At 47.3% G+C, this 9,346-nt stretch overlaps 1 protein-coding gene across 3 annotated transcripts in view; it reads right to left on the bottom strand.

The window, feature by feature from the left end:
• The window catches only part of LOC102381072 (SCF E3 ubiquitin ligase complex F-box protein grrA-like), an 18,139-nt gene extending 8,799 nt beyond the window's left edge, over positions 1-9,340 (bottom strand). For 2 of the 3 annotated variants that reach the window (XM_014522020.2, XM_025209448.1), the window contains exon 1: positions 8,984-9,340. In XM_014522020.2, the coding sequence (XP_014377506.2) occupies positions 8,984-9,001 (18 nt within the window). In that variant the 5' untranslated portion in view covers positions 9,002-9,340. Of the gene's footprint in view, positions 1-8,594 lie in introns of all 3 variants that reach the window. The other variant, XM_025209449.1, reaches the window with a different exon arrangement.
• Between the last annotated feature and the right edge of the window lie 6 nt (positions 9,341-9,346).

The following is a 9,346-nucleotide window of genomic DNA, read 5'->3' as shown; positions in this document are numbered from 1 at the left end:
GACTCATGTTCATCTTACAGTCCACTAGGACTCCAAGATCCCGTTCCACTTCCATGACCCCCAGCAGGTCATTTCCTAGGCTGTAGGTGTGCTGGGCATTTTTCCTCCCTAGGTGCAGCACTTTGCATTTCTCCTTGTTGAATTGCATTCTGTTGTTTTCTGCCCACTTGTCCAACCTGTCCAGGTCTGCTTGCAGCTGTTCCCTGCCCTCCGGCGTGTCCACTTCTCCCCTCAGTTTTGTGTCATCTGCAAACTTGGACAGAGTACACTTCACTCCCTCGTCCAAGTCGCTGATGAAGACATTAAAGAGTATCGGTCCAAGGACCGAGCCCTGTGGGACCCCACTTCCCACACCCTTCCAAGTCGAAACTGACCCATCCACCACGACTCTCTGGGTGCGACCTTCTAGCCAGTTCGCCACCCACCGGACTGTGTAGTCATCCAAGTCACAGCCTCTTAACTTGTTCACCAGTATGGGGTGGGATACCGTATCGAAGGCCTTCCTGAAGTCTAAGTATACGACATCCACCCCTCCTCCTGTGTCCAAGCGTTTCGTAACCTGGTCATAAAGAGAGACCAGATTGGTCAGGCACGATCTGCCTGCCACGAACCCGTGCTGGTTTCCCCTCAGCATAATTTGTCCTGCCGGGCTCTCGCAAATGTGAGCCTTGATAATTTTTTTTTTAAACCATTCATTATTTTAAAATCCTTTTCCTCTCATGTCCTGCTTTGTCCTTAAGGTTTGTGAAGGCTGTCTGGCCCTTAAGTTTCCCACTGGCCATAAGCTCCTGATATGGACACTTTGTGGTACTGAACCAAATCAGGCCTGCTAAGTAAGCAACAATCACAAATTAATATCCGATCGCTCAGGGCCCAGTCCAACAGTAGGTGAATTGGAAGATGCTACCCAGAGTGGAGAGGTAAAGCCAGAAGGCCTCAGAGGGCACATTCCAAGATAGGGGAAGAGGTGCAGCTAGCCCTGTAACCTCCCTCAACATATCTTCAGTCTATACATGTCCCCCTACTCTCATCTCTCTTGCCTTGGCCCTCAAATTCTTTTCAGTTGTTTACCTTCCATTGAGCTATCCCCTTCCAACTCAGGTCACAAGTCAGTCCCAACACTATCTGGTGCACTGGCTTAGGGTGGTTATTATTGTTGTAATTTATTTTATTTATATCCTGTTCTACCTAGAAGGGCTTGTTAAATAATCAGGGACTCTTTTACAGATGGGCTGATTGGGTGCAGTCTTTGGCACGTGTCCAAAGCAATACATCTGAACCACTCTACCCCCTTCTACCCAAACTGAAATTATGGTACCGTGCCATTTCCACCATGTTTGTTCTGCTGGCATTTTCTCCCCTTCCTCTTGGCCTATCCCTGATCTTTGGGGCAGACACTGTCTGATTCTCTGTATATAAAATAATCTGTGTGAAGCTGTTCTCCCAAGTCATTTACTATTGATTGAAACTTTGGACTGTGGCTTGCTGCAGAACCATATGTTGCCTCCCTCATTATCTCCCTTAAGGATACCTGTGAATGGTATTTCACAGCAATGTTATGATCACTGTACAGAATATGACAGAATATCCTGTGGTTTTTTTAAACTCATATTAATCCCTTGCTTTAAAGGTCTGTAACACAGAGAGAGCCAGGTCCTGTAAGGGGCTGACAAGTGGCAGTTTCCCTTAAAGGCAAAGCAAACCTGTTGAAGTCAAGGGATTGAAAGTGTTCCACACAGATCAGGAGAGCCAGGCAGCACATTGTAGCACTTGCACTTTAGGCCAGGGTGGGCTACCTACAGCTTGCAGACTGGCCTGCAAAGGTCTGTTTCAGGGGAGGCAGGGAAAAGGGGTGCATTAAAAGCAGTGACTTAAACCCTCCTGTTCTGTACCCTTGCTATTCTCCACTGGCATTCCCTGTGCTTTTTGACAGCACCCAGTAAGTGGAAGGGACACAAAGCAAAAAGGGAATTGGTAGTGGCAACTGGGGACTGGCAACTCCTAGCAGTGGATGGGTTGCAAACAACCAGCCCACTGCTCTAAAAGGTTGCTGACCTCTGCTATAGGCCTTATACTATGAAAAAAATTGTTCTCCTTTTGTTGATTGGAATACAGCTAGTGTCCACACATAAAAGTGCTTCTAATGGACTGATGGGGAATAGGAAATACTCCAAACAGATCTGGTATTTTCTTGCTAGGAACCACTGCAGCCTGAGTTGGTTCAGCATCAATCATTCTAATACTGTAAGTACTGGCACAAACATTCACACCACAGTGTGGAGAAAATCAAACACTGGATTGCTGCTCCACAGCACTGTTGTTAAAATTTCTACAGTTGCTACCTGACAATCCCTTTCACCTCTTGACTTCCCACTATCATGCTTCTCAGCCTTGTTTCCTAGTAAACCTCTGGTAATACTCTCCTCTCCATGTAATCCTTTCGACAATACCCTTCTCAGCAGCAGTGCTAGCCATGTTTTTCCCATTAAGTACTGGAACTGGGGTCCAACATAAGTGACCCAATTCAAGATCGCCTGTCAAAGTGCCCATTGTCAAAGTGACAATTGAACCAAAAAGTATTAGCTGTGATCACTGATTCAGAAGGGAAAAGCAGGTATTCATAAGAGAAGGACTGGACCCCCACTTGGCTGTTACTGCCCCATTATGGTCCCACAGAGCCTGGAAAAGCCTCCCCCATTAAGGTGTGATTACCTTATTGAACTGAGGGACCCAATGGAGCAGAGTTCTAAATCCCCATCATTTTGATTGATGTAACTGATGTCAATCCCACTAAGCAGCTCTGCCTCCTTTGTGCAGCTAGCAAAGGAGACAGAACTGGGCAGAAGTGCAGCACAGTTTGGGAAAGGGGCTTTGACAAGAAAAAATAAGTTTAAAAGGGAGCAGCCTCCAGGACCCTGGAGATGGTTGAGCAGGTAACAGGCTTACAAGCAGCAATAAAGAAGAATCCAGATGGGTGTGGAAGTGGAACTGATAGAAACAAGGAAGTGATCCAGCAGAGAAGGCAGGACTAGAAGCCAAGTACCAAGAGGGGAAAGGCCAAGAGAGATGAAGGCTGACAAGAACCAGGGCCAGGGAGGAAAGACCAAAGGAGGCAGAAAGAAGAAAAGAACAAGATGAAGCAGAAAGGAACAAAGAATTGCTTGTGGAAGCAGAGCACAAGAGAAGTCAGATTTGCCATACCCTCTCCACCTTCTTGTCATTATCTCACAGGGGGCGCATCTACATGAGATGCTAAATGTGCAACAGACTAATTCTACTATGCATTAGCGCAGCAGACAAAAGCCACGCTAATGCGCAGAATTAGTCTACTGTGCATTAGTGTGACAAAAAAAGTATTCACTGGCACTACGGCGCAGTAGTGCTGATTACGGCACATTAATAAACATGTAGAAGCACCCACTGTTATTCATAGGTGATGCAGATTGGTCCTCGCCGGCCAGTGAGTGGGAGGTGACACCTGGTGCCTCCCCTCCCTCCCGAATGTGGGGGCACCGAGAGAAGCACTGGCAGCACTTCTGGGTTTGCTGCCACCAGTGCTGGTGATTGGCCACTGGTGCCCCCCCCAGGATCAGGAGGCACCAGTCGCCCATGCTGCTATTGATATTTGCTTGCTTTGCCTGTAACCAATGCTACTGGAACAGCCTTTCCTGGAAGTTATCAACATAGAACAATGGCTGTGGAACATCTGAATCATAGTATCACAGGACTAGAGATCACAAGGACTACCCAGTTCTGTGCACAGATGATTTGCTACTTCTAAACCATCCCAGACAGATGTCTAGCCATCAATCCATTTATTTGCTTGTGGTTGTTTAATTCACCATGAAATTATATGAATCCACCAACAGTAGTTCTTGTTGGCTTAAGAATGATATTTAGAGGTTTGTTTTGGGGGAATTTGCTTATAGGTTGTATTTATATATGTGCATTAGAATAATGGCTATAGCAGCAAGAGTTAATTGATTTTTAATAGACTGAGTCTCATACACAGGCTTCCCAGCCTTCAGAAGCAGACAGGGTGTCTAACCTAGGCAGGAAAACAACAAGGCCACACATCCTGGGTAACTGAAAACATCCAAACTTTATTTTCATGATAGAGATAGGCCTGGCTCCAGGGCTGTAGTGCCTGCTTGCAAAAAGCCTTAAGCTTTCCGGTTTTAGGGGCACAGAACAAATTAGAAGGACACTGATAAAGCCCCAAATTAAGATGTGGGCATGTGATAGGTTTATGAAAATGGAGTTTTGGCTGACAATACAGGACATGAACCATGTGACAAACACAGAGAGACCACCCAGCAACAGCCACGGATCAAGAGTCATCAGGAGAAGAAAGAATACAAAAGGAAGTTTTCAAAACAGCGGGGGGAACAGTTGGCATCAACCCCTGGCCTCCAAGGTTGCTGATGTCAAACACTCAAGCAAAGAACCTCAAGGTGGTGTTTATGTACCAGCTGGACAGACTGCTTGCCTTGTGTATATTCTGGGACTGGGAAATGTGGGTAATGTATGTTGTACTTGCTTTGCCTGCATTGCTTTTATCTCTTATCACTGTGTATCAAAAAATTTGCCTATCATCAACCGGCAGGGGTTATGGTCGATCTGAGGGCTGTGCTTGCCTGGAGCAAACGTATCAGGGCTGGGTTGTGAATTCAGTGCCAACAGTTCTACCTAGCACCCATTCCTCCAGCTACTTTTGAGAATGACATGTGGGATTACATCAAAAGCATAACTGAAGTCCAGGTGTCATAGTAGCTCCATTCCCTTTATCCATAAACAAGTTACCCTCTCAAAGAGGGAAACTGAGTTAGCATGGTGTGATTTATTTTTGACAAGGCCATAATGGCTACTAATGGTCACTCCTTCAGGTGATCACTACCTCCAGATATTTACATCTTCAATGTGTGTAATTTGCCCTAGTAACTTCCTAGATATTGAAGTCAGACTCACTGGTCTTTACTTCCCCAGGTTCTTTTTTTTCCCTTTATAATTACATTAGTCCTTCTCTAGTCCTATGAGGCCTCACCTGTCATCTATATTATGCCAGTGCTCCTGATATTTCTTAAACTAATACAATCAACATCCTAGGGTTAATTCTGTCAGACCCCACTGACTCATATTCATTCTTCATTATTTGTCAAAAGTTCTCTGACGTGCTCTATACTGATTACAATCTGCAGCCCTTCCTTTTCTTTGTTGATAATTTTCCTAGTAGTCTGGTCATATTTTATTTTCCTTGTACAGAATGAAGCAAAGGAAGCACTGAGAAGCTCTTCCTTCTTTCTGTCCTTCTTGAGCAGCTCACCTTCTCTACGAAGCAATGAATCCATAGTGTCTCTGGTCTTTCTTTCCATCAGACATAGTTGTAGATCATTATCTTGCTGTCTTAAATATTTGTTGCTGGTTGTAACTTGTTTTTCACTTTTGGTTTCCTGATTTTGTCCCTATATGTTCAAGCTATTCCTTTGTATACCTCTTTTGTGACACACCCTTCCTTCCACTGACTGTATATCTCTTGATTTTCAAAAAGCTACAAAATTCCTTGTGTAACCATATCAGTCTCCTACAGTTCTTACCTTCCCTCTGCATTGGAATAGTTTGATGTGGGCTTACAATGGAATTGTCAGCACTCTTGGACTCTTCCTTTTAGTCTGTCTACAGGACCTTACCTGCTATGACAGGTCTTAGTGTCTAGTCACTGTGTACTGACTTAAGATAGTAACATACTTCTAGAGATAAAACTGACATCTTTGCAAGTTAACCAGCATCTCAAAGGGTATTGGCTTGGATATGTAGCTCCTCCTTTAGAGGCTATGGGATTTTGTCTTTCTATTGAAGAGTCACAGAATAACTGTGCAATAGGCCATTAATGCAAAGAAAGACACTGAATAGAACTGAGTCTAAGCAAGATCACTTACCCAAAAATGGTATGGGGAATGGCCAGATGAGGTCACTGGCTACTGAGCTGAAGACATGTCAAAACTGCCAGAGGGAAGCCAATTATACAACTTTCCAGAGAAATGCTCAATCCACCTTCCAGAAAGACTATTATGGAGAATTATTGCAGTTGCACAGAAGCATAGCTAGTTATTTCTATACACTGGGCAAAGCACATGAGGGTGCATTGTTCCAAGCATGGGAGAGCTGAGGAAGGGTGTGCCAGGCAAGTCTTACCTGCTGCACTGTGGGCTCACCACACTTTGATGGATGCTGCTGTTACTGAGATATGGGCTCAGGTTGCTGTGGTACAGGGTCCCCACACATTGACTGTGCTCCCTCTAAATTGGCACCCAGGGCTAGTGCCATACTTGTCAAGTCCTGGGTATACTCCTATGATAGCAATCTGGGACTATGGACTTGGAATTACTTTCAACTGCTGGCCAATCCTCATGGAAAAATGGACTTTGAAAGAGCAGAGTGTAGATCAACACTGTTTAAGAGAGGGGTTCTGCTCTGGGGGAGGAACTGGCCATCACTATATATAAACAGGAGGTACAGGAGAAAAGGGGCATGAGGGGCAATGCCCAGCTTGAAATATGTATAAACCTCAGAGTACAAACAATCTGACTGCTGGAAGTTAAAAGGGTTAGGGACTTACTCCAGAAGGGCTGATGTATGGTAATGGGTTGTGTACCTGCTAGGGGTGCACCAATAGAGATTTTTGGGGCTGATACCAATACCCGAGTTTTAAGGAGGCATATCAGCTGATACTGATCCGATTTCCAATACAGCGTGGAGAGCTGCCTCCAATTAGTAAATCCATTGTAGTGGAAGGGGAGAGGGGGGCAGATCAACCCCTCCCCAACCTCCACCCCACGAGGAGGGAGGGGACAGGGGCAGGGGCAGATGTTGCTCAGCTGGCACAGGGCAGGGCAGGGAGCGTACCCATCGCTTATGGGGAGGGTGGCTCCCACTGGTGCACGCACCCCAAGAGGGCATGGGGGCAGGACATATGCCCCTGGATCTGCGTGGGGCAGCAGGTGGGCTGCAGCTGTGGGCTGGAGCCAGGGCTGCGCAGGGTTCTTCTCACCAGGGCTAGGCTCGGGGCAGGGGCTATGGAAGGGGCTGCAGCCACCCCAAATTTTACCATGGTGCCATTCCCAGAGCAGCATCGGCTCTTCCCAGCACGTGGGTTGAGTCAGAGGTTGAGCTAGGAAGAGCCAGGGCTGTGCCTGCCTGTCCCCTCCCTCACCATGGTGGGAGAAGTTGATATGCCCCCATGACCCTTCCATTGCCCATCCCCTTCCACTACAATGGACTTATCAGCTGGAGGCAGCTCTCCACGCTGCTTGGCTCTGCTCCCCGCTGCCTGAGTGCTGTGCTGCGGCTGTGCATGCGCACGGGCATTTATCGACCCCAACAGGCCGATTTCCAATACAGCCAATTTTCTTTATATCGGTACCAATCTGATCTCAGACTGATGTATTGGTGCATCTCTAGTACCTGCTGCTCTTACTCTGTGGCAAGTCAAAGCTAAATAGCAATAGCTAGAGCTGTTTCAGTCAAGGGGAAGGTGTCCAAGTTTAGCTTTCACTTGCATATGACTTTGTTTCCCAGATGTCAGTTGCTCCACAGTAAGACTTCATCCCCTTTTATTTTGCTGCAATTGGATCATTTGTTCATCTCCTGAGACTTACAAAACTAGGTAGCAGGCTAAGGGAAGGTATGTTTTCAAAGACCCATAATTCTCTTTAATAAGAAAATGACTATGGTCAAGACAGCCCTCTGTCAAGCCTATGACCCTTGCTTTTCTGTGATGTGACCCCTGAAGGGTTTACACTAGGAAGGTGAAATGCCTACTACCCAATACAGAGCTCTGTGGGAACATGTCTAAGTGTCTGGGAGGTTCAGGAGGTCTCAGACGCTTATTTCAACATCAAAAGAAGCGAGGCAGTGGCAATGTACCAGTGAAGGTCGTCAGATAAAAGCTCTGAGCCTAGAGTTGTCCCAGGAGTAGAAACAGCACCTAGATTCCACACATAGCCTATCAGTGTGGAAACGTGGCACCCAGTGTGTAGAACATAGGCCTGGAAGATGACTCCTGGCTCAGACCACAATTCCTTGCAGTGGTGTAACTAGAGGAGGAACAGCTACTGCTGCAGCCACATGATCATGCCAGAAACATAGCAGCAGCCAAAAATTGCCAATCCCCCATGTGTTGCAGGTGTCCTGAGCACCCAGCTGCCTTGTTATGCCTCTGACACTTTACTATATAACCCCAGTCAGAATTCATCAAGTTCCATTTTAAAACTAGTTAGATTTCTTGCCCCACCAGTCCTCCTGCGAGGCTCTCCCAGAGCTTCCCCCCACAGCAAACCTTTTCTAATTTCTGTCTTCAATCTTTTCCTGGGCAGTTTATACTTGCTTGTTCCTATGCCAACTTAAGCTATTTAAGTTATCCGTCTCCCTCCCTGGTGTTTACCCCCACAGTTGTATAGACAGTAGTCAGATATCTTCTCAGCCTTCATTTTCCTAAGCTAAACAAGCCAAGTTCTTTAGTCTGGGGGCATAACAGCTTCCCCATTCCCCTGATCATCCCAGTAGTTTTTCTCTGCACCAACTATAGTTTGGCTTACATTTTTTTCAGAGCATGGGCAACCTGACTTATTCCAGACGAGGGCTCAGTAGTGAGGCCTTGCTCACTGACTTTAATGCTTCTCCATCTTTACTGTAGTTTGCCCGATACATCCTATGATCACACTTGCCCTTTTCACGACATCTTGTCTGTGGGCTCATCATCATCCCACAACTAAGTTCTCTCTCCTCTGTCACTCCTAACTAATGAGATCCCATCCTTCAGCTGTGATTCGAAGGGTCAGCCGCTGATCCCGTGGCCCTGCACTTGGTGGTATTTCATCTCATTCGAGTCCTCAAGGTCAGCCTTCCTGGGCCATACCCAGTTCCTCCTTGGGTCAGTGATGCCTCCCAACTTCGTCATCAGGCAGTGCCATCAGCAGGCTCTTACCTGCTGGGCCCAGATCATCCATGGAAACGTCGTTTAACGAGAGCAACCCCAAGGCGGATGTGCCCCTCTCGCCTCCCGCGCCGCCCCTTCCAGCAGGGCCCTCGTCTAGCGGAGCCACCAGAGCTGCGCAGGGCCAGCACGGCACGCCTGTCCCGGGGCCTGCGGGGGACAGCTCTCCGCCTCTCTGTTATTAGAAGGGGCTAGCGAGGGTGTAAGACGTGCAGACTTGGGGCAACGGAAGGGAAAACAGGTACATGAGCGGGACCCCACGCTCGCAGCGAGTGCTCCAACAGGGGCCCGAGCGGAGCCGCCGCTGCCCCTCCCGCGGCGCCGAGGATCAGCCGGAGGCGGGTCAGCTTCGGC

Source organism: Alligator sinensis, unplaced genomic scaffold (genome assembly GCF_000455745.1).
Source record: "Alligator sinensis unplaced genomic scaffold, ASM45574v1 scaffold642_1, whole genome shotgun sequence".
NCBI lineage: Eukaryota > Metazoa > Chordata > Crocodylia > Alligatoridae > Alligator > Alligator sinensis.
Note: the sequence above shows the minus strand (reverse complement) of the source record. Positions and strands in the feature narration are given on the sequence as shown.